The 26,709-nt window shown below is 33.6% G+C and overlaps 1 protein-coding gene across 1 annotated transcript; it reads right to left on the reverse strand.

Moving 5' to 3' along the window:
- On the reverse strand, positions 1-24,966 carry LOC143074942 (p53 apoptosis effector related to PMP-22-like). The gene is made up of 4 exons (XM_076250144.1): positions 24,829-24,966; positions 11,359-11,518; positions 8,097-8,246; positions 1-3,507 (listed from the first exon to the last, which is right to left on the reverse strand). Exons 1-4 carry the CDS (start codon positions 24,862-24,864, stop codon positions 3,299-3,301), a joined length of 555 nt encoding a protein of 184 aa, XP_076106259.1. The 5' UTR covers positions 24,865-24,966; the 3' UTR covers positions 1-3,298.
- Positions 24,967-26,709: the final 1,743 nt, after the last annotated feature.

Genomic DNA, 26,709 nt, shown 5'->3' on the forward strand with positions numbered 1-26,709 from the left:
TACAGCAATAACACTTTAATACAATTGTTTCTTTCTAAACAAAAAACAATAACAAAATACACCAATATTGGTATACTAGTCCATAAACTACACCAAAACTTTTTTTTTCCAGTTTTGTCACAAACACATGAAAGGGTAAAACAAATCCTCATTAAAGGGCAATCACTTGTTTAAAAAATATCAGCTGAATTCCCTCACTCTTATAAAAAAATACTTTTTGTTGATTCAAGAATGGTACAAAACTAATTTGCTAAATTGTATATTTTGACAATCTTTAAACTGGATGAACTTTTGAATTTGACATTGCATAATTTAAGTGTACACTACATACTGAAATATAGATAAAAAATCCTTAAATTATCTATAATCTATATATGCAAAAATGTTGCACTTTTAAATCCCCAACAATTACCTTAAATGTATGGTTACTTAATCTACTGAATAACTATCTAGTAACCATAACAGCTTTGTCATTTTTGTTAGAACTATAATTAGAAACAAAATCTGTTGTCTGATAGCTTGAAATGTTTTGCTTTCCCACAAAAAGTTCTGATTTGAAAATTTCCCATGACATTGGTTTTTTTGTTCACAAATGTTCTAACCATTCGTTGAGACACAGCTATTTAGTTAAATTTAACACCTTTCACCTTTGGACATGAAAGTGGTTTATCAACAGTATAAATTATAATTACATTGTACTTTTTACATAAATAATTGCCTTATAATGCTATACATTAATAATATTTTAATAAAGTGTAAATGAATACTTTGATATAAAATACAAATAAAAACTATAAATAAAATTCCCAACCTTGTAAGCAATGAAAAAAACTTGTATTTTCTGTGACCAGAGCAAAAGTTTCAAAAACCTAACTATTTTCCTAAATGAAAAGTTCATAAAAATATTTAGCTAACTAATTTCTAACATAATACATATTTTAAAAAAAGTTGTCTCAAAAAGAAGTTTTTAAGTAAAAGGAACTATCAAAACATATAACTATCAAAGTTTTTGTTTATGATAAAGGAGCATTAGAAATTTATTGTGATTTAAAAAAAACTTGAACAAAATCCAAAGATTTAGAGGCAAACAAGTAATTAGTATGGAGAAAATTACCTTGAAAACTTGGAATGGTTTAAATTTAATTATAATTAATTATAAACCTAATAAAACGTGACTGAACTGACTTCAGAGACCACTTCTTAAATATATTAGCTTCTTAGTATTGCATCAATGCTGATCTATACAAGTATACTAAGGAAGCATATTCTCTATACAAAATTTAACACTAAAAAGATTAAATCAATCTTAGTCTGGTTTTAGTTAACAATACTAAATATAACATTTTCTGACCATGCCACTGTTCACGGTGTGTAAGCTATAAACAGTTATATATTATGCAATCATTTATGGAATGTGTTAACATGAACTACATCTTACAAATACATCACAGTAATTCTTATCACAACATGGAAGATCATTATCACAACACAGATTTCTCTATTTACATAAGTATTGTACAAAATCTTTTCAGAAATCAAATTTAAGTTTTCATCCCAATCAAATTCACCACAATGAAGTTTCCTCTGTTCTTATAACAAATATACAACAAAGTAATATTACAACAATTAAGGTAAAATAACAATAAACAATGAAACATAACAACAAATAAGGGCCCTAGGCTCCCTGACTAGACAATGTACGGAGCAGACCATGTAACAAGAGTCTCTCAAGAGCCTGAATCGCTCACCTGTATTTCAGAGAAGATTTTTAAATAATAGCAAACTTGATGAACAAATTGTGTAAAATTGTCTTAAAAGGGCAATAACTCCTTAAGGGGTCAAATGACAATTTTGGTCATTCAATTTTTTTGTAGATTTGCTCTAACAGCTTTAGGTTTTGAGATATAAGCCAAAAACTGCATTTGACCCCTATGTTCTATTTTTAGCCATGGCAGCCATGTTTGTAGATGGATCAAAACTTTGGATACACTTTATAAACTAGATACCCTAAGGAACATTTATTAAAGTTTGAAGGTATTTGACACAGTAGTTTCAGAGGAGAAGATTTTTGAAATAGTTTACGACAACAGACGACAACGGACGCCAAGTGATGGCATAAGCTCACATGGGGCCCTTTGGGCCACAGTGAGCTAAAACGTCTATGTATTAACACCACCTGCCCCCTAAAAAACAAATCCACCTCTGACAAACAATGTAAAATCAACAACAAACAATTAACAATAAACACAGATATATTTATATATATGTTCTTGACCTATGAGTATTTGGACCATACATGTATAGTCATGTGTATATACTGCATAGTCATTATCTTATGAAACACAATATGTCAACTCAGAAAATAACTAACAGAACTGTAAAGCAACAAGTCAATTGGAGCAATGAACCATCTGGTTTTTTTTTTAATTTTTTGTATTTCAATTAGTTTTTTTGTAAACACAAACATACCGATATGGTCTAAATACTCATAGGGTCCGGCTTGTTAATAACCAAACGAGGATATAGATACTCAAATGGCCTGACCATGAAGGTACGTACGGTTCAAAAACTCATATGGTACGGAACATATACAAATACTTGACAACTCATAGAACATATAGGAGTATTTAAATCAGATCTATTAATAATCTCTGGGTATCAAACCAACCATGTATAAACAATGATACCATGTATGGATGACCTCTCTTAGGGAAAGGTAACTCCAGGCTAATAAAGAATTACACAATTAGTGTTTCCTTATGCCATCTTGTGGTTGATTACACTGTTAACAAATACACTAAATATATAGTTAAAACAATCAGTCCTTTGATTTGATAATATAGTCAACAAATAAACAGGTATAACAATGGCAAGATAAATACTCTAACCCAACATTATATCACACAGTTAACACCATACATAATATTCATTTTCATATTGCACTTGTACATGGTATTGTAATTACACCATTGTGAAAACTTTTAAACAAAGGATAATCATTAAATGTTTTTTTAAGATAGTAAATCATCTGAAAAAGTGAAGTTCACGATCAGTACTGATTTAATAAAAAAACACTTATCTTTTTTTTGATTGGCAATGGTTAATTGTAAAGATACATGTATTTGAGTTTCTGCTTACTTCAAAAATTTAAAGAACTATTGCATTAAAAGCTATAAAAAAACTTCCAGACAAATGTCAACATGGTCAAAAAAAGTTTCTTCATGAAATCTAATACTTTAAAACATGAGATCATTTATACACAAAAAGTATGCATTGCAGTAGCTGTTTAAAGACAGTGTCAAATATCAGATGAAAATGACTTTCTGGAAATTTCTTTTGTTCCTGATGGAATGAAGAAGAACACTGATGCTGCTGCTGAGAAGATAAAAGCTCCCCAACCAAATCCATAAGTCCAGTCAAAGTCCCAGCGTCTCACATCCTCATGTACCATAATCTCTTCCTTAAACTTCACAGGGTAGATAATCAGGGCTAAAATGTCCGACAGAGCTGAAAAATAAATAAAAATACATATAGAGGGGAGATAATCAGGGCTAATATGTCTGACAGAGCTGAAAAATATATCAAAACACATATAGAGGGGAGATAATCAGGGCTAATATGTCTGACAGAGCTGAAAAATATATCAAAATACATATAGAGAGGAGATAATCAGGGCTAATATGTCTGACAGAGCTGAAAAATATATCAAAACACATATAGAGGGGAGATAATCAGGGCTAATATGTCTGACAGAGCTGAAAAATATATCAAAATACATATATAGGGGAGATAATCAGGGCTAATATGTCTGACAGAGCTAAAAAAAATAACAAAATACATATAGAGAGGAGATAATCAGGGCTAATACAGGGGTTTATCTGGGTATTTTGGGAAAAAGGACTCTGGCCAGTTTTGGGAATTTTTTAACGCGGTTTTCAATGAGATTGGGAAAAACAACCAATATACCAGATGTTAGTTTTAGTGCGTTAATAATTCATTAAACATTTTTTTGTTGGTGAAAATAAAGTAAGGACTACAACTTCTTTGTTTTTAAATATAACAACATGACATTTGAGTATCAAAATAATGAGTTCTAACTTCTTAAGGATTGTTACATTTTTTTGATTTTGACATGAAAATTTGTAAACTGAAATATTTTGAGTTCACTTCTGTATAAAATATATCCTGTTTCTATTTTCTTTTTTTTATATATCTTTTAGTTTTCAATTTTAGTGTTGCTAAGTCAGCTGTCACATGTTTGGTTCTTTTAATTTTTTTATTTACTGTATTTGATTGACAATAGTTATCAAAGGCACCAGGATTATAAACCCGGAATTATATACTTGTCCGTTTCCGGATTTGATCTGGTTTTAGTATTTTCCCACACTTTCTGCTTCCTGTTTATTTATGGCAGCCATTGTTTGTCAATGTTGTTAGTCATTCAATATGTTTCAACTTGGATTTACACATTACTTGTTGGCGATTTTTGACATAAAGCTAGCGGTTGAATAAAATAAACATCTCTGTCATTAATAATAAAGATGGAAATGAATTTTGTGATCATTTGGGAATTTTGCTCCCAAAATTGGGAAAAATGTAGGGTTTTTGCCGTTGGGAATGGGTCCAAATACCGGACCCTGTGGAATGCTAGAAAAATCCATGTAATATGTCTGACAGAGCTGAAAAAATATATCAAAATACATATAGAGGGGAGATAATCAGGGCTAATATGTCTGACAGAGTTGAAAAATATATCAAAATACATATAGAGGGGAGATAATCAGGGCTAATATGTCTGACAGAGCTGAAAAAAATATCAAAATACATATAGAGGGGAGATAATCAGGGCGCCGCATTTTTGCGCCTGTCCCAAGTCAGGAGCCTCTGGCCTTTGTTAGTCTTGTATTATTTTAATTTTAGTTTCTTGTGTACAATTTGGAAATTATCACTGGACTAGTATATATTTGTTTAGGGGCCAGCTGAAGGACGCCTCCGGGTGCGGGAATTTCTTGCTACATTGAAGACCTGTTGGTGACCCTCTGCTGTTGTTTTTTATTTGGGCGGGTTGTTGTCTCTTTGACACATTCCCCATTTCCATTCTCAATTTTACTAATATGTCTGACAGAGCTGAAAAATATATCAAAATACATATAGAGAGGAGATAATCAGGGCTAATATGTCTGACAGAGCTGAAAAAATATATCAAAATACATATAGAGGGGAGATAATCAGGACTAATATGTCTGACAGAGTTGAAAAATATATCAAAATACATATAGAGGGGAGATAATCAGGGCTAATATGTCTGACAGAGCTGAAAAATATATCAAAACACATATAGAGGCTAATATGTCTGACAGAGCTGAAAAATATATCAAAATACATATAGAGGGTAGATAATCAGGGCTTATATGTCTGACAGAGCTGAAAAATATATCAAAATACATATAGAGGGGAGATAATCAGGGCTAATATGTCTGACAGAGCTGAAAAATATATCAAAATACATATAGAGGGGAGATAATCAGGGCTAATATGTCTGACAGAGCTGAAAAAATATATCAAAATACATATAGAGGGGAGATAATCAGGGCTAATATGTCTGACAGAGCTGAAAAATATATCAAAATACATATAGAGGGGAGATAATCAGGGCTAATATGTCTGACAGAGCTGAAAAATATATCAAAATACATATAGAGGGGAGATAATCAGGGCTAATATGTCTGACAGAGCTGAAAAAATATATCAAAATACTTATAGAGGGGAGATAATCAGGGCTAATATGTCTGACAGAGCTGAAAAAAATATCATAACACATATAGAGGGGAGATAATCAGGGCTAATTTATCTAACAGAGCTGAAAAATATATCAAAATACTTGTAAAGGGGAGATAATCAGGGCTAATATGTCTAACAGAGCTGAAAAAATATATCAAAATACATATAGAGGGGATATAATCAGGACTAATATGTCTGACAGAGTTGAAAAATATATCAAACAAGTGAAACTGTGAGCTACTGCTCACTGATGATACCCCCGCCGCAAGTGGATAATATTAATAGTGTAAAAATATGCAAGTGTTCGGTAAACAGGAAGTTGTCGAGTGATGAATCTGAAAACGCATCACACGGTATAGCTGACTTATAAAAATCCTGAAACCAAATTTCAGAAATCCTTGTATTGTAGTTCCTGAGAAAAATGTGACGAAAATTTTAAACTTGGTTATCATGTGTAAAATCATACAAGTGTTTGGTAAACAGGAAGTTGTCGAGTGATGAATCTGAAAACGCATCACACAGTATAGCTGACTTATATAAATCCTGAAACCAAATTTCAGAAATCCTTGTATTGTAGTTCCTGAGAAAAATGTGACGAAAATTTTCAACTTGGCTATCATGTGTAAAATCAGACAAGTGTTCGGTAAACAGGAAGTTGTCAAGTGATGAATCTGAAAACGCATCACACGGTATGGCTGACATATATAAATGTTGATACCAAATTACAGAAAGGGTGGATGTGTAGTTCCTGAGAAAAATGTGACGAAAGTTTCATGGGACGGACTGACTGACTGACAGACAGACTGATGGACGGACGGACTGACAGACAGAGGTAAAACAGTATACCCCCCCTTTTTTAAAGCGGGGGTATAAATACATATAGAGGGGAGATAATCAGGGCTAATATGTCTGACAGAGCTGAAAAATATATCAAAATACATATAGAGGGGAGATAATCAGGGCTAATATGTCTGACAGAGCTGAAAAATATATAAAAACACATATAGAGGGGAGATAATCAGGGCTAATATATCTGACAGAGCTGAAAAATATATCAAAATACATATAAAGGGGAGATAATCAGGGCTAATATGTCTGACAGAGCTGAAAAAATATATCAAAATACATATAGAGGCTTATATGTCTGACATAGCTGAAAAATATATCAAAATACATATAGAGGGGAGATAATCAGGGCTAATGTGTCTGACAGAGCTGAAAAAAATATCATAACACATATAGAGGGGAGATAATCAGGACTAATATGTCTGACAGAGCTGAAAAAAAATATCATAACACATATAGAGGGGAGATAATCAGGACTAATATATCTAACAGAGCTGAAAAATATATCAAAATATTTGTAATCGGGAGATAATCAGGGCTAATATGTCTGACAGAGCTGAAAAATATATCAAAATACATATAAAGGGGAGATAATCAGGGCTAATATGTCCTACAGAGCTGAAAAATATCAAAGAACTTATTCAGGGGACATAATCATGTTGAGTGAATTATTTTACAGTGAAAAACTTTTTCTAAGGATTCTAATCAAATTTGAAATTTATGATGTTATTTGAAAAAAAACTTAACATTGAAAATGCTCTTGTAAAAAAAAAAAGGTGGTTTTTACATGAGATTCAAATCTCATGTGAAACTAACATGAAATCAGTTCATGTGAATTTATCATTTTAGTTCCTTTGAGGTGCAAACTTTCATGTGACTCTTAATTCACATTAAAATTTATGAGAGTAAAACATACTTGATCCCTTAAATAATACTTACCCACACAGCCCATGATCACTCCTGCCGACAAATACCATAGACAGTTAACTTACCCACGCAGCCTATGATCACTCCTGCTGACAAATACCATAGACAGTTAACTTACCCACGCAGCCCATGATCACTCCTGCCGACAAATACCATAGACAGTTAACTTTCCCAGGCAGCCCATAATCACTCCTGCCGACAAATACCATAGACAGTTAACTTACCCACGCAGCCCATGATCACTCCGGCCGACAAATACCATAGACAGTTAACTTACCCACGCAGCCCATGATCACTCCTGCTGACAAATACCATAGACAGTTAACTTACCCACGCAGCCCATGATCACTCCTGCTGACAAATACCATAGACGGTTAACTTACCCACACAGCCCATGATCACTCCTGCCGACAAATACCATAGACAGTTAACTTACCCACACAGCCCATGATCACTCCTGCCGACAAATACCATAGACAGTTAACTTACCCACGCAGCCCATGATCACTCCTGCCGACAAATACCATAGACAGTTAACTTACCCACGCAGCCCATGATCACTCCTGCAGACAAATACCAGAGACGATTATTGTAAGGAATGACAACTTTCAGTCCCAGAATTCCACACACGGTTCCAGCAAAAGTCAGAATAACTGATATGAGTACAAATGCTGCAGACACTTTTATCCATTCTGCAACAAAGTAGATTCAACTATAAATACCAGTATACAAGCCAAAGTCAAAATGACTTAATATTAAAGGTATGTAATAATGCATATTGATTTTATCATTCTGTAATAAATTAAATTCACCTAAGAGTCAGTATACAATCCAAGCATTAAATAAATGGCTAATGTTCAAATTATGCCTTTAAAATTATTCATTCTAAGATAAAAGTATTCATGGTATTGAAACATTGATTGAATTTTTCTCAGAGTTCAGTATTTTTGTGATTTTTCTTTTTTGTTTAATGAATGCGGACATATTTGAAAATCAGGCAATTACATCATATATATGACTGTATCTTACATTAATTTGTAGGATCCTTTACTATAGATAATTTAGCTGATCTGTAACAATAACATCTTCATGCCTTATATATCATGTACTGTAGTACGCCGCTAGATTAAAACTGACGTGGAAAAGTAACACATGCCCACCGAAAGCTCTTTTTTTGAGAGCCCAGGTGGTCGTGTGGTCTAGCGGGACGGCTGCAGTGCAGGCGATTTGGTGTCACGATATCACAGTAGCATGGGTTCGAATCCCGGCGAGGGAAGAACCAAAAATTTGCGAAAGCAAATTTACAGATCTAACATTGTTGGGTTGATGTTTAGACGAGTTGTATATACATTATGTACACAGCCATGTATCACCATCATTGATGGCGATCCGATGGATACATCTGTTGTAGGGTTGTCACTGACTCAGACGTACTTATGAATATAATTATTTTCTGTGACTGTATCTTACATTAATTTGTAGGATCCTTTACTATAGATAATTTAGCTGATCTGTAACAATAACATCTTCATGCCTTAAATATCATGTACTGTAGTACACCGCTAGATTAAAACTGACGTGGAAAGGTAACACATGCCCACCGAAAGCTCTTTTTTTGAGAGCCCAGGTGGTCGTTTGGTCTAGCGGGACGGCTGCAGTGCAGGCGATTTGGTGTCACGATATCACAGTAGCATGGGTTCGAATCCCGGCGAGGGAAGAACCAATGCAAATTTACAGATCTAACATTGTTGGGTTGATGTTTAGACGAGTATATACAACAATATATTTTTCTTAGTAAAGGTAGAGAACCCCTCATTTGGCCCAGTTAGGAAGAACATAAAAGAAAGAATTATATATACATATATTTCACACAATAAACTGTATCCTTCAAAATATGTAAAACTTTGGGTGTGAAGTGAAAGATTAAGAACATTGAATCACTCTCAAATCCTTTGTTGGACGTTGATTTTGAATGATAACAAAAGATGTTTAAAATTGAAATAGAGAAGAATATTTTGTCTGCCTCTAAGATCAGAAGTAATATTTGAAATAGGTATTACCATGACTACTGAAACACATGAGAAATTCAAATTTTGAAACATTTTATGATAGTAATCATGTTAAATCAAGTATCTGCTGAACAATTATAGGTGTCGAATTACGGCCCTCCAAATGCTTGAATACATGGAATAGTTTTTTAAGGTTTTTTTTTGTCAAACATCATGCATTCTGTTTGCAGGAGTAATTGAAAACAACAAGTTAAATAATTTCATGCGTCCTAAACGCTTTTCTGGATTCACTTTTATCATGCAGGAACGCTCAAAGCCAAACATTTGAAATCCCAGTGATATATAGGTACCGAAACAGTTGAAGAGCTATATGACAAAAATATCTAAAACAAATAGCCAAATTCATCTAAGGTCTAAGGAGTTGAAAATATATATATAGTTTCTTTTAGACTTGATAATTTCAAAATTTTATAAATGGACAATTTAGAAAGGTAATGTCTTCTCATTTTCTATCTGTATGGAACTATTTTGGATTTACAAACTGTGGATTTACAACAATTTATTTTTTATTTATCTTATGATTTAGTAGGATAGCAGCATATCATAGGTGTAATGCTTGACTACACATTTCAATGTAGGACTTGTAGAATCATATAGGTCATTTGAATTTTGATCTCATGGAGTTCCTAGGCTATGCAATCATAAATATATCATTTCTCAAACCATAAAATGAAACCACTATGACCAATATGAATACTGAGTTCTCAATTGTCTGCATAATGTATTGTTTGTCAACAGTTAGAATGACAAGACACCACTTCAATATCAATTTCAGAATATGAACACTTGGATTCTTTTGGTTGGTCCATAGAGTCAATTGAAAAATTAATTTCCACAAATTTACCAAATGTGCTTCAACTTTACATTTGTATCTTCATAGCTGATTCCTTTTTACTGGGAAATGCTAAAATCATGAACATATATTTCACAAGATGATTCTAATCATGTTAATAGTTCATTGAAAATACAGCTACATTCTTATATAAAGTAGGTGTTCAGAAAAAGAAAATCATATTTTAGCCCTTCACCATATAAAGTTATAAAAGAAATTACTTCTAAAACCCGTCATTTTTTTTAGCCACAGTCAAGATCTGAAATACTGAATTACTTTTTAAGAAAACAAAGGAGTTAACCCTTATACCATAGTTATATGTCATGAAATAACATAAAATCTTTTAATGAATGAATGAAGCACGAGTGATGAGTCCATATCTGTTATAATACAAACAATTATAAATTCATTTGTTTTGTAAGTTTAAAGTTGATGTGACTACAAATTCATGGTAAATTACAAAATGTACATGTTTAACCCCGCCGCAATTTTGTGCCTGTCCCAAGTAGGGAGCCTCTGGTCTTTGTTAATAGTCTTGTATGATTTTTAATTTTAGTTTCTTGTGTATAATTCGAAGTTTAGTATGACGTCCATTATCACTGTACTAGTATACATATTTTTAGGGGCCAGCTGCAGGACACCTACGGGTGTTGGAATTCTTGCTACATTGAAGACCCATTGGTGGCCTTCGACTGTTGTCTGCTCTATGGTCGGGTTGTTGTCGCTTTGACACATTCCCCATTTCCTTTCTCAATTCAGTAAACCAAAACTTAAATGTACCATAGAGCCAACTGTTAGAAGAAAGAATGAACTAAGAGACAGAAGCTAAGAATAGAAAACATTATACCCATACTGTTCAGAAGGCTAGACATCAATTATTTAGTATAAACATGGATAAATTACCATAGTCTAGGGAGTTACAGTCTCCTTTGGTACAAAGAGTCCACAGGCCCCATCTGGACTTTTGGTCCTCGTCATGAAACTTGACCTCAACCCATTCCTGCTCTGCTACAGCTACTATCAACAACAGCAGTGTTATACAACTGAAGATTACTGCTATCAACTGAAAAATAAAAACAAATCCTTTTAAAGGGAGATCACTTGTAATGCTTCTATCAACAACAGTAACATGTGTTATACAACAGAAAATTACTGCTATCAACTGAAAAATAAAAACAAATCCTTTAAAGGGGAAATAACTTGTACAGCGTCTACCAACAACAGTAACATGTGTTATACAACAGAAGATTACTGCTATCAACTGAAAAATAAAAACAAATCCTTTAAAGGGGAAATAACTTGTACAGCGTCTACCAACAACAGTAACATGTGTTATACAACAGAAAATTACTGCTATCAACTGAAAAATAAAAACAAATCCTTTAAAGGGGAAATAACTTGTACAGCGTCTACCAACAACAGTAACATGTGTTATACAACAGAAGATTACTGCTATCAACTGAAAAATAAAAACAAATCCTTTAAAGGGGAAATAACTTGTACAGCGTCTACCAACAACAGTAACATGTGTTATACAACAGAAGATTACTGCTATCAACTGAAAAATAAAAACAAATCCTTTAAAGGGGAAATAACTTGTACAGCGTCTACCAACAACAGTAACATGTGTTATACAACAGAAGATTACTGCTATCAACTGAAAAATAAAAACAAATCCTTTAAAGGGGAAATAACTTGTACAGCGTCTACCAACAACAGTAACATGTGTTATACAACAGAAGATTACTGCTATCAACTGAAAAATAAAAACAAATCCTTTAAAGGGGAAATAACTTGTACAGCGTCTACCAACAACAGTAACATGTGTTATACAACAGAAGATTACTGCTATCAACTGAAAAATAAAAACAAATCCTTTAAAGGGGAAATAACTTGTACAGCGTCTACCAACAACAGTAACATGTGTTATACAACAGAAGATTACTGCTATCAACTGAAAAATAAAAACAAATCCTTTAAAGGGGAAATAACTTGTACAGCGTCTACCAACAACAGTAACATGTGTTATACAACAGAAGATTACTGCTATCAACTGAAAAATAAAAACAAATCCTTTAAAGGGGAAATAACTTGTACAGCGTCTACCAACAACAGTAGTGTTATACAACTGAAAATTAACTGTTATCAACTGAAAAATAAACACAAATCCTTTAAGGGGAGACAACTTGTTACTACTATCAATAACAGTAGTGTTATACAACAGAAAATTACTGCTATCAACTAAAAAATAAAAACAAATCCTTTTAAGGGGAGACAACTTGTTACTACTATCAATAACAGTAGTGTTATACAACAGAAAATTACTGTTATCAACTGAAAAATAAACACAAATCCTTTTAAGGGGAGACAACTTGTTACTACTATCAATAACAGTAGTGTTATACAACAGAAAATTACTGCTATCAACTGAAAAATAAAAACAAATCCTTTTAAGGGGAGATAACTTGTACAGCGTCTACAAATAACAGTAGTGTTATACATGTTATACAACTAAATTAACTGCTATTCTAATAGGACAACCTATTATCGTCAACCAGTATTATCGCAATATATCTACCTTTAGCACAAACGCAGTAAAACACAAAAATGGCTGTTCGGCGTTAGGACCAACTTATTTATACTACCAGATATTCTTGATTTTCGACATCAATACCCCCAGTTTACGAAGCCCAAGCTTCAGATACAATATATTTATATATTTATCTATCTCTATTCTACAGCAAAATAAACAAAACAGTTCATTTCAATTTATTTTTCATGGTAAAATTTCATAAAACAATCAGATGCTCCACAGGGCACAGCTTTATTCGACAGAAGAGGTCAAACACTGAACGGTTGGGCAAGTATGGATACAACATTCAAGCTGGATACAGCCCTGACAGCACTGAATTTGGATTGTGATTAAATAGTTGACACAGCATAGGTTTCTGACACAGGATGAATGTGGTCTAATGACCTTAAATTTTTTTTTTTGGCTTTTGAGCAATTTACTATGCTGTTGAATATTAATCCTCTCAAAGAAAAAATATTTGAAGAAATTTTCTTTTTAAATTCTGAAATCTGAAATAAGAAAACAAGAGGCTCTCAAGAGCCTGAATCGCTCACCTTAATTCTTTTGGTTAAATCTCTCATCAATGATTATTTTGGCTTTTCAATTTATTTAAATGTTTTTTGGATCGTCCTATTTTCTTCAAAAGCCAAAAAAAATAATCATTTTCTCCTATGTTCTATTTTAGCCATAGGAGCTATGTTTCTTGACATACAAGGAAATAAAATATAAAATTTATACTAGATACTCTGAAACTCATTTAGCCTAAGTTTGGCTGAAATTGATACAGCAGTTTCAAAGGAGAAGATTTTTTAAAGTAAGTCAACATGATGAACAAATTGTGAAAAAAGTCTTTAAAGGGCAATAACTCCTTAAGGGGTCAATTGACAATTTTGGTCAAATTGACTTAATTGAAGATCTTACTTTGCTGAACATTATTGCTGTTTACAGTTTATTTCTATCTATAATTATATTCAAGATAATAAACAAAAACAGCAAAATTTCCTTAAAATTATCAATTCAGGGGCAGCAACCCAACAACAGGTTGTCTGATTCATCTGAAAATTTCAGGGCAGATAGATCTTGACCTGATAAACAATATTACCCAACGTCAGATTTGCTCTAAATGCTTTGGTTTTTGAGTTATAAGCCAAAAACTGCATTTGACCCCTATGTTCTATTTTTAGCAATGGGGACCATGTTTGTTGATAGATCATAACTTCAGATACAATTTACAAACTAGATACCCTAAGGAACATTCAGTTAAAGTTTGGAAGTATTTGGCCCAGTAGTTTCAGAGGAGAAGATTTTTGTAAAAGATTACTAAGATTTACGAAAAATGGTTAAAAATTGACTATAAAGGGCAATAACTCCTAAAGGGGTCAACTGACCATTTCCGTCATGTTGACTTATTTGTAAATCTTACTTTGCTGAACATTATTGCTGTTTACAGTTTATCTCTATCTATAATAATATTCAAGATAATAACCAAAAACAGCAAAATTTCTTTAAAATTACCAATTCAGGGGCAGTAACCCAACAACAGGTTGTCTGATTCATCTGAAAATTTAAGGGCAGATAGATCTTGACCTGATAAACAATATTACCCCATGTCAGATTTGCTCTAAATGCTTTGGTTTTTGAGTTATAAGCCAAAAACTGCATTTGACCCCTATGTTCTATTTTTAGCAATGGCGACCATGTTTGTTGATAGATCATAACTTCGGATACAATTTATAAACTAGATACCCTAAGGAACATTCAATTAAAGTTTGGAAGTATTTGGCCCAGTAGTTTCAGAGGAGAAGATTTTTGTAAAAGATTTACGAAAAATGGTTAAAAATTGACTATAAAGGGCAATAACTCCTAAAGGGGTCAACTGACCATTTCCGTCATGTTCACTTATTTGTAAATCTTACTTTGCTGAACATTATTGCTGTTTACAGTTTATCTCTATCTATACTAATATTCAAGATAATAACCAAAAACAGCAAAATTTCCTTAAAATTAACAATTCAGGGGCAGCAACCCAACAACGGGTTGTCTGATTCATCTGAAAATTTCAGGGCAGATAGATCTTGACCTGATAAACAATATTACCCCATGTCAGATTTGCTCTAAATGCTTTGGTTTTTGAGTTATAAGCCAAAAACTGCGTTTGACCCCTTTGTTCTATTTTTAGCAATGGCGACCATGTTTGTTGATAGATCAAAACTTCGGATACAATTTATAAATAAGATACCCTAAGGAACATTCAGTTAAAGTTTGAAAGTATTTGGCCCAGTAGTTTCAGATAAGAAGATTCTTGAAATAGTTTACGACGACAGACGACAGACGACGACAGACGACGGACGACGACGGACGCCAAGTGATGGCATAAGCTCACTTGTCCCTTCGGGACAGGTGAGCTAAAAAAATTGACCTTAAGGGGTCAATTGACAATTTTGGTCATATTAACTTATTTGTAGATCTTACTTTGCTGATCTTTTTTGCTGTTTACAGTTTATCTTTATCTATAATAATATTCAAGATAATGACCAAAAACTGCAAAATTTCCTTAAAATTACCAATTAAGTGGCAGCAACCCAACAATTGGATGTTTGATTCATCTGAAAATTTCAGGGCTGATAGATATTGACCTAATGAACATTTTTACTCATGTCAGATTTGCTCTTAATGCTTTCGTTTTTGAGATATAAGCCAAAAACTGCATTTGACCCCTATGTTCTATTTTAAGTAACAGCGGCCATGTTTTTTGACGGATCAAAAATCAAAGCACACACTTTGTGCAGGATAATCTAAGGAACAACCATGCTAAGTTTTAACCAAATCCATTCAGTAGTTTCAGAGGAGAAGATTTTTTAAAGTTAGCAAATATGATGAACAAATTGTGAAAAATTGTCATTAAAGGACAATAACCCCTTAAGGGGTCAATTGACAATTTTGGTCATATTAACTTATTTGTAGATCTTACTTTGCTGATCTCTTTTGCTGTTTACAGTTTATCTTTATCTATAATAATATTCAAGATAATGACCAAAAACTGCAAAATTTCCTTAAAATTACCAATTAAGTGGCAGCAACCCAACAATGGTTTGTTTGATTCATCTGAAAATTTCAGGGCTGATAGATCTTGACCTAATGAACATTTTTACCCCATGTCAGATTTGCTCTAAATGCTTTCGTTTTTGAGATATAAGCCAAAAACTGCATTTGACCCCTATGTTCTATTTTAAGTAACGGCGGCCATGTTTTTTGACGGATCAAAAATCGAAGCGCACATTTTGTGCAGGATATACTAAGGAACAATCATGTTAAGTTTCATTCAAATACATTCAGTAGTTTCAGAGGAGAAGATGTTTGAAAAATTGTTAACGACGACAGACGACGACGACGACGTCGACGACGACGACGACGACGACGACGGACGCCAAGTGATGAGAAAAGCTCACATGGCCTTTTAGGCCAGGTGAGCTAATAATAAATTCTTTATTTAAAGAGGGTAAACACAGTTAGTTACAATCACTAATCTTCCCTGAGGCCCTCATATACATGTATGCAATACAAGTAAAAACAAAATGGTAATAATAAAAGAAAAAAGCAATCATACAACATATAAACACAATTGTAAAGACATAATAGTTCAGTGTACATGTACCATGATTAAAAGATATAAAACAGTTAAATATCGCATGTAGTAAATAGACCTAGTATATACAAATCATTAAAATCATACATTCTAAGAGTAATACAATGTAGTTGCAATCATTTCAGACTGAATATTGGGACTGTCTCAAGTATTGTTTTATAATTTGTTTAAAAGAATAAGTGTTTTGCACTTTACGCATTTCATAAGGTAGTCCGTTCCATAAAACTGATCCAGAATAAGCAAAAGATTTTTTAAACAGTTCAGTTTTTGGCTTTGGAACTATCAAATTACCTTGAGTAACACCCCTTAAAGCATAAGGATTATTTACAGATATAAGTTGAAACTTTTGAATTAGGTACTGTGGTGCTTCTTTCCGCATACATTTAAATAGCAATAAATATTTATGGTATTTGATTCTGTTTTCTACTGTCATCCAACCAAGTTTTTTAAATAAGGGGGCTGATGGGGATAATGGGTCTGCATCAAGAATTAATCTTGCTGCTCTTTTTTGAAGTTTTAATATTCTTACTATCCCTTCATTTTTACATTCTCCCCAAATAATACAGCAGTAATCGATGAGAGGCAGAATATACCCATTATAATATGCTTTCCTGGCATTAATATCTAAAAATTTCTTTAATTTAGAAAGAAGGTATATTCTTGATGAAATGCTAGCACAAATTTGATCAATTTGGTTTTTCCAGCTAAGTGTGCTGTCAATTTTAACACCTAATAATTTCTCACATGATGAATTTTGTAGTGTTTCTGAATTTATTACTAAATTTGGTTGAAAAGATTGGGTTGATAACTTCTGACTTGTTCCAGTAACCAAACATTTAGTTTTTTTGGTATTGATGAACATATTATTCATTTTGCACCATTCTTCAACTTTGCATAAATCTTCTTGAACATCATCATGTAAATTTTCTATACTTTTCCCTGATTTATGAAGAGTAGTATCATCAGCATACAAGTCTGTTTTACAATTTTTAATGCACAGGGGAAGGTCATTTATAAATAAGACAAATAATAGAGGACCTAGTATAGATCCTTGGGGGACACCAAATTTCACATCTTTTTTATCAGAATTAACATTGCAAATGTTTACTTGCTGTGTTCTATTACTTAGGTATGACCTGAAAAAACCTACTGCAGACTCACTGAATCCATAAATAGCAAGCTTTAAGCAAAGAATGTCATGATCTACAAGATCAAATGCCTTTTTAAAGTCTAACAGTATTGCTAAGTTAAGATTACCATCATTCATGGTAAAGATTGCTTTAATTTATCAGTTGGTAGTAAAGTGAATATTGCATTGAATATTGTATATAGCATTGATTTAAGTTGATTCAACAACCATTCTGGACAAGAAAAGATAACTCCAATTTATTGACTTGAAACTACAAAAATACTTGTTTTGGCCCCTTTTTGGCCCTTTATTCCTTGACTGTTTGCCCAAAAACCCTTAAAATATATCTCAACCTTCTACTTATGGTATTAAACATTGTGGTTCAATTTCAGAACAATTGAAATACTAATTGTTCTGACACTAGATAAATGTTATTTATGGGTCCTTTGGGCCCTAATTCCTACACCTCAGGGACCATAACCCCCCAAAATCAATCCCAAGCTTCCTTTTGTGGTTATAAACATTGTGTTAAAATTTTATTGATTTCTGTTTACTTATACCAGTGTTCTCCCCAGAAATTTTGGATAGCATCACATTTGACGTAAAAAAATAAATTGTATTTTTTTCAATGTAATTTGTCGCGTCGTGGTAATGCTCTATTTCCTTTGTTATATATACGTTATTGTTTATTACAAAATGTATTATATTGTTTGTATGCCAGTGTTCCAGCTAGGATTTGAAAATAGAGGGGCGCGTTTTTAAAAAGGGCACTCTAGCGCGTTCTCACTGAAAAAAATCAAATACTTAATATTACCACATAAAGACATATTTCTTGATGCATGGTGGGTCTAAGATGAATTTGCAACGTGATGCGCTGCGTTGTTTTGTAGAATTATTTTTATTACACTTGTGAAATGAATTGTGCATGTCAGTTTAAAAACTTCACATAAATCTGCAATACAGTCAGGAACAATACTTAACATTTTCTCTGAAGGCCAGCCTGGATCCAAAATTTTTTTCAAGGGCCCTGTAGAATTTTTTTAGGCTCTACCAGGTTTGTTTTTACTACAGGCACATACATATTAATAGTCTTGAATGTTCTTACATGTATATAAAAGCCAAAAATATATGTTTGAAATACCTTATACATGTAGCTTGTTTCTTGTTATGATGGAAATAATAAAGGAATTAAATAAAAACATTAGTTTTTCAGAATTAAAATCCATTTAACCATGTATTTTCAGACTGGTGAACTTTATATATATTTGTAATATTATTGAAAAAAAAAACAAAAAAAACAGCCCCCCTTTCCATACCCCTAGATGTAAATTATTTTAATAAAAAAAGTATTATCAGTTTCACCCCAAGAAATTATTATAATTTTTCATGAATAAATCTTAGCAGTTGTAATCAAAATGATTTCCAAAATGAAATTCCTACTGTCTATAAATAACAATGAAATGTAACTGTTTCCTGTTAATAAGGGGTTTCCCGAATTTTCCCGCCAAAAAGCACATGGCTTTCAACAATTGTAAACAAAGCATTCACAATTTGTGATCATGGATTACAGTTTTAATTAATTTAATTTGGATATAGATATTCAACTTAAGGTACAGTCAAGCAATGTTTTTACTTTCTTCTGGATTAAAACTAGTTTGAAAGATCAGTTTCAAAAATAAAAACATCAAAACAAAAACGATCTGAATTGTGAATATTCAGTGACCCATAAATTTTTTGAACTCTGCTACGGAGGTCAAAGTTACATCATGTTTCATGCATTTTGCGTGCTGACCTATTAGAATGATTCTTTTTAAATGAACGTTATTTTATAAACAACAAATACAATAGAAATAAACACCGTTCACATTTATTTTATAAATTCTATTTTGCATCGTCAAGTGTTAAAATAATCAATTCATTTAACTTCGATGTTTGGTGCTTCAGGGTAAAGGGATTAGACAGGGTCGTAAATTTCACCTGATTAAGTAATTGACTCTAATCAAATAGGTGATTATAATCAGGTAACAAGTGTCAACAATTTTAATCTGTTGTCTTAATGAAGTGTGTGTATAAAGAACTCAACAAAATGGCGACGATATGAGGAAAAAAGATCGTTTTTTAAACTTTTTTTCAAAAGGGCACAGAGGGGCGCAGGGGCGCTTAAAAAAGGCAGAGGGGCGCAAAATTTCGGGGGCGGGGCGCGGCGCCCCTCCATTTCATGCTAGCTGGAACACTGTGTATGCTAAAGGCCCTTTTTTGGTGAATAAAATTTTCGATTCCACCCTATTCTTTGTATCTATATTGTTGAATTCATAACTGAGAATACAATTAAACTAAAACCATGATAACAGTATTTTCAGTTTATGTTTTCTATATTCATTTATAGTTCCAGAATTGTTTTTTTTCCTCTTGGGCCAAATAAAAATATATGTGTATAGATACAATTGCACTAAATGTGTAGGAAAAAAAAACACTGGTTCTTATATTTAAAAATAGGAAAGAGAAAGTATCATATAGCAATAAAATTTGAATTAAAAAAACTTTCTTTAAATCATGTCTATCAAATATATTGGTTCATGGTCCCAGTTGTTTCTTTTTATCAAAATGATAAATATTTTTTTTTCACAAAGTTATCTAATAAATAGTCTGTTAATGCTTAGTTTTCTCTTTAGGTATTGTTTTCTGTCTACTGTGCCATTTGTGGATATGTAGTTATTGTCGTAAAATGCGGATTTTTGTCATATCTGGTCCGATTCCGATCCGTAGTTTACACTAAAATATCAGCATTCACATTGATGAAACATCTCAAAGGCAAGACTAACTATGTATAGCCTGATGGGGGCTGGTCTGCATGGAAAGAACGAGCTAAACCCACTAATATGTCTTCACATTTTCAAAGTTTATGTTCTTCCAGTTCTTATCTATGGAATTGACATTCTTCTTCCAGACAATAAACATTTAGAGCCACTAGAAGTATTCTATTGAAAATCAATCAAACAAATCTTGTCGCTTCCCAACAACACTGCGGATGCAGCAATTTATACTATAGCAGGAGTTATACCACTCCAAGGCATTATACACAAAGCAGCCTTAAACATATACAACAAGATTTGTGGTATGGAATCATCCGTCGAAAAAGACCGGCAGAAAGACAACTCTCGATATCCGGATTTAACTCCAAAAACTTGTTTTCTAAAATACGTTGCTTACTTGCACAATACAATCTACAATCAGCTCATGAACTTATACAGAACCCAGTCAGTAGATACAAATGGAAAGCAAATGTTAAGAAGGCAGTAGACAACGTTTGGCATGAACAACTCAGGACAAAAGTATCATTATTCAGCTCTCTTCGCAATTTATCTGCAAATAACATTCTATGGCACAATACTCATCCATGTCTTGCAAGTGTTGGTACCTCTGCACAAGATATTAGCCGCCTACAACCAAAATTAAAGCTATTAACAGGAACTTATTACCTGCAAAGCAATAAGGCTGCATTTAACCAAAACTCAATAGATCCAACTTGTCTTCTCTGCAATGAAAATTCAGAAACTGTTGAACATTTTATTCTAGACTGTAAACCTCTGAATAACACTTGTATACCATACTTGCATGAATTAGACTGCTTTCTTCGTAGCATTAAAAACTGTGATAAATGCTTTAACCTAACCAGCTTAGTAATAAATAAACAGCTTATTTTAGATCCAAGTAGATTATTATGCGCATGTGGCTGTAGATGCAAATGTATGGACAACTGCTTCAAAGTAGAGTATATAAATAGAAAACTGTGCTATGCTTTACATACCAAAAGAAATGAACTTTTGAAAGCTCTACCGTCAAACAAACGAAAGGGCCATTGAATGTAGCCAACATTCACCCCACGGGCGTAGATTTTTGCTTTTCTTGAATACCTAAGACCCCTGTAAATATAGTCCTGTAAATATATATTGTGAACTTTTAAACAAATTCTGAAAAGAAGTGCTCCTTTAACATTGTTTAAAGGAGGGAATTCCTTACATAGATACAGAATGGCCGCCGAAAGCAATGAAAAATACGAAAATAAAACAATGTTTGACAAGAGATTGGGAATAAATATGGCGTTTTTAATGCATTAAATGGATGAAACATAAACTAAAGCCCATCATGATCACTTTCTAAAGAAAGTACAAAACTTAAATCAAAATTTTCACTCTCGATTTACAACTAGAAATAGGAAGAGAAAGAAAGTAATACTAATATTTTGAAAGTCATAAAAAGATAAGACTCAATCTCTTTTTAAAAGAGAAAAAAATGTTTGTTAATTTGAATTTTCATTTTGCAAACATATATTTTGATTTATTTTCTGATTTTCTGACTACATTTTCTCCTTGTCGATCGCATACTACGTGGTAATAATCATGTCACAAGTGACAGCTTGGGGTATTAGTATCCAACCAGTTATCACCCAAAGGGAAATTAACACCTATGTAATCACTTTAGATTGCCTCTATTGTCCGACTTGAAGGGATTACAATTAACGGTGATATATTTTTTTATGATCATAAGCGGTAATTAGATGAAAGTTCACAATTTAGGACATGGCTTTGCCAAGAAACGAGAAAAGTAATATCCTGAAAATAATTATAGCGTCGCGGAAATTATTATAGCATTGCGGATATTATTATAGCGTCACCGTAAAAAGATATAGCGTCGCGGTACCACGACGCTAAAACGGCCTGGGGAGAACACCGCTTATACTAAAGTTATTATCCAGATTCCATCTGTCTTCGGATGACGCTGATGACGAACACGCAGCCGACGTGATACCAATATACGATTTTACGGTCGTATAAAAATCCAGCACAACAGAACCAAAATCAGAAACGTTACGATATTTCCGTTTCTTTAATTAACATGTTTGAATTAAAAAAAAAAGATATTCATACAGTCATACCTGCCAACTGTCACTATTTGTGGGGGTTTTCCCCCATGGAGGCTCCCAAATTGAAATTTAGAAAGAACAATTTTGTCCACAATTTTAATCAAAACAATGATTTTTACAAGGGCTATAGGCTTGTGAAAGTCATGAAAGTAATAAGAAGCCGGAAAAAACAACATCAAATATATTTTAAGGCCCCCTTGAAGGTTTTGTAGGACTATGAGAGCCGTCTTGCACATAAAAACCCCATTGGCATTTTGAAAAGTTGGCAGGTATGTACAGATTTCGTCCCCATTCACAGGTAATGCCTGCCTCATATTAGAAACCAAAACAAGACTCACATGATGATATTCAAAAGTATTAATTTAGATATTTTGGAGGAGGTGATACTTTTGCTATTTGAGAGCTGGGAACAGTATACCTAATGTTAATATATAGAGAATAATACATGGCAAAATCCATATCATATGCTGTATCATCCCGAGATACCAATATCAGCCAGAGGGCCTTTAGGCCCGAGGGCTGATATTGGGTAAGGGTGATACGGCATGTGATAAGGATTTTGCCATGTTTTATACGCTTAGGGTTAGGGTTAGGGGTGTGATAGACAATGATAGAGGGTTTCTACATCTACATCTTTACTATTGATCTGCAGTGGAAATCCATAAAGCAGATACTGCTGTGCAAACGTCAACCTGCGTGCTCAGTATTTACAAGTGCAATTAAAATTGGATAAAACCCAGGTGGTTTCTGTTTACAGCTGTAGTCTCCCAAGTTTCTCCTTGAAGCATTCCAGAGATGTAGCTAGGAAGGCTTCAGGAGGCAGACTGTTCCAGTCGATGTTGGTGCGTGGTATAAAGCTGTATTTGTAGGCATCTGTGGAGGTACTGATCTGAGTAAATTTTTCTGGATGGTATTGTCTAGTTGAGGTAGATGGTCTTCTCACGTATGATGGTATGTTGACTGCCGCCTTTCCATGTGTGGCTTTGTAGAACATGCTCAGTCTACTAGATTTCCATCTAGATTCTAGCGTTTGCTATTCTAGGGTTGTCATGATGTTTGTTACTGTCCCTGGTTCCCGACTGTATGTTGATGTCACAAATCTGGCAGCTCTTCTTTATACCATTTCTAGTGAGTCAATGTGGTGTTTACGATATGGGTCCCATACTGTGGAGGCATACTCAAGATGTGGTCACACTAGCGATGTATAGGCCTGCACTTTGATGTCTTGTGGACACTTCCAGATGTTTGATAAAGGGTGTGCATCAAAGTTGCGCAATATGGATTAAACAGCAGGCTATTTATCAAATACTCAGAACTACATATGTACTGTATTTACTACTAAATATATGATAAATACTGATATATGTTCCTGTTGAGCAGTTGAGGGAAGCAGGACAAATCGCCCCACTGGCAAAACGCCCCACTTTTTCACCAACTCGCCCCACTATTAAAAAATCGCCCCAAACGGGTTTACCAACTCGCCCCACTTTTTAAAAATTAGCCTCACTTGTGAAAAGGGTTATCCCGTTAATTTTTCCCCGGTCAACTCGCCCCACTTATTGAAAAAAAGGTAAAATCTACTTCAATATATAATTTTCAGGTCTTCCAACTAGCCCCACGTAGAGACATATATGTCTCTGCCCCACTTAAATGAAAACTAACTTACACAGAATATCTTAATCATACAATTGAAGGATTTCAATTAACAGCAATTTGATGTTATAGCACTTCACCAAGGTTTTCATAGGTATTGAAGTGGGGCAGGGACATAGATATACAACGGGATTGCATCTTTTTTCATAAGTGGGGCGAGTTGACACTACTAAATTCATTGTGGTTTATCTATTTGTCCCGAGTGGGGCTAGTTGGCAAACCTTATTTCAGCGGGATTTCAACCCTTTTCATAAGTGGGGTATGTTGATCAACCTTTATGCAATGAGATTTTACCCTTTTTCATAAGTGGGGCGATTTTTTATAAAGTGGGGCGAGTTTGTGAAAAAGAGGGGCGATTTGCCAGTGGGGCGATTTGTCATGGATTCCAGTTGAGAGTAAAATATAGGCAGCTAAACTTTAGGTTTGATTGTTTCTCTTTCATGTCATACCTTGATCGGACGAATCTTTACAACTGCTGTATCCATTATTTATCCTTGTTCTTACATGTCATCAATGCATGCTTCTAAACAGATGCTTTCCTTTGCTAAACTTAATATCTTTTATTCTGCAATTTGCATATTTTCTCACAAATTATCTCCCCTAATAAAGTGCAATAAAAAAAAAGTCGGTCACGTTTTATTTAATTTTCCGGATTTTAATAAAAATGAATTTTGTTACTTATCAAGTGTGGACACAGATCAGTGTGGATAGTATGTTTGGAGGTTTGATAGTTTTTCTGACATAAAGAGGTCTCTGGTTTTCTCATATAGGTGTAACGTGTAACCGGGCGGGGACGTTTAGATATTTTTATCCTCGGGTTCGTACCAGTTTCCTGGGATTTGAAAAGCAATTCAAAAGTTCTAAAGTCAATAAAAAGTTTACACTATCACTATCAAATATGAAACAAATACTATACTACATAAAACGAATTTCAACACCTATCAACCTAAGCCGAACTTGTTGAATTGAAAACTGTTTAAAACCCTTTCAGTCCAATACTGTTTAAAACCAACTGTTTGAAACTATAGTCTGAAACCTAAATGTATCGAACTGGTTTGAAACATAAATGATGAAACTGGTCTGAAACATAAATGTATGGAACGGGTCTGAAACCTAAATGTATGAAACTGGTCTGACGGTTTGGAACTATTGTCTGAAACCTGAATGTTTGGAACTGGTCTGCAACCTAAATGTTTGGAACTGGTCTGAAACCTTAATGTTTGGAACTAGTCTGAAACCTAAATGTTTGGAACTGGTCTGAAACCGAAATGTTTGGAACTAGTTTGAAACCTAAATGTTTGGAACTAGTCTGAGACCTAAATGTTTGGAACTAGTTTGAAACCGAAATGTATCAAACGGGCTGAAACCTGAATGTATAAAACGGGGCTGAACCGAAATGTATCAACGGGCTGAAACCTGAATAAAACGAATGTATGGAAACTATTCAAACTGTTGTAAACTTTCGACGTATGAAACTTTATTAAAATATATTTATATAACTGTTGGAACAGGGTAGCACTAAGGTATGGTTTAACAGCAAACACTCACTGCAATAGTGAGAGATGTGGAACGCAAAACCTTAGCACTAACCCTGTTTATACAACTTCTACGGAACCGAAACTATTTATATCTTCTCAACAGGTTTCAAACACTCCACTTTGTTTGAATAATCCTGCTACTCGTCATTAAATATTAACGGTATCACCTTTTTAGTCTTCTTCTATCAACGTCTCCGATTAGAATGACAATTTACACTGAATAGCTACCCACTATTTATACTAAGAACGCGGACCTCGAAGAGAGCACCCTAGCAACAACTGTACAGGTAAAGCGTCTGATAGCAACCAAGGATAAAGGGATGATTTTAATGCCGTTTTCAATGGTAAAGAGGTCAAATGGAAAATTCAAAGAGGTTTCGAAAAATATACAACTGTAGAAATATTATAACCTTCTTAAACTGTAAATTCGTAACACTACCCACGCCTCCGATTTCATGCGTCCTCGCATGAGTTTACAAATTTGTACTTAATAAATCAAAACACAATCAAAACCGTTCTCGTTTACACTAGCAGACACCTGACCATACCAAGGTCCTACTTTTAACCTCAATTTTTCCACTCATTCCGCAGAATACCTCTCCCAGCAACTGTTTGTACACCGAGGGTTATACCATGATAACCAACTAATGGCTTTCCTACAACAATCTATCGACAAGCGTCAGACCTAGGGGTACCTTAGCCTACTCACAGTTCCGGGGTTCCTGTCAGCCTCTTTCGACTAGCATGTTCTTTCCGTTTTGTTAGCTAAATTTCTATTTTCCAAATATCTTT

This window comes from Mytilus galloprovincialis, chromosome 5 (genome assembly GCF_965363235.1).
Source record: "Mytilus galloprovincialis chromosome 5, xbMytGall1.hap1.1, whole genome shotgun sequence".
In the NCBI taxonomy this organism is placed as follows: domain Eukaryota; kingdom Metazoa; phylum Mollusca; class Bivalvia; order Mytilida; family Mytilidae; genus Mytilus; species Mytilus galloprovincialis.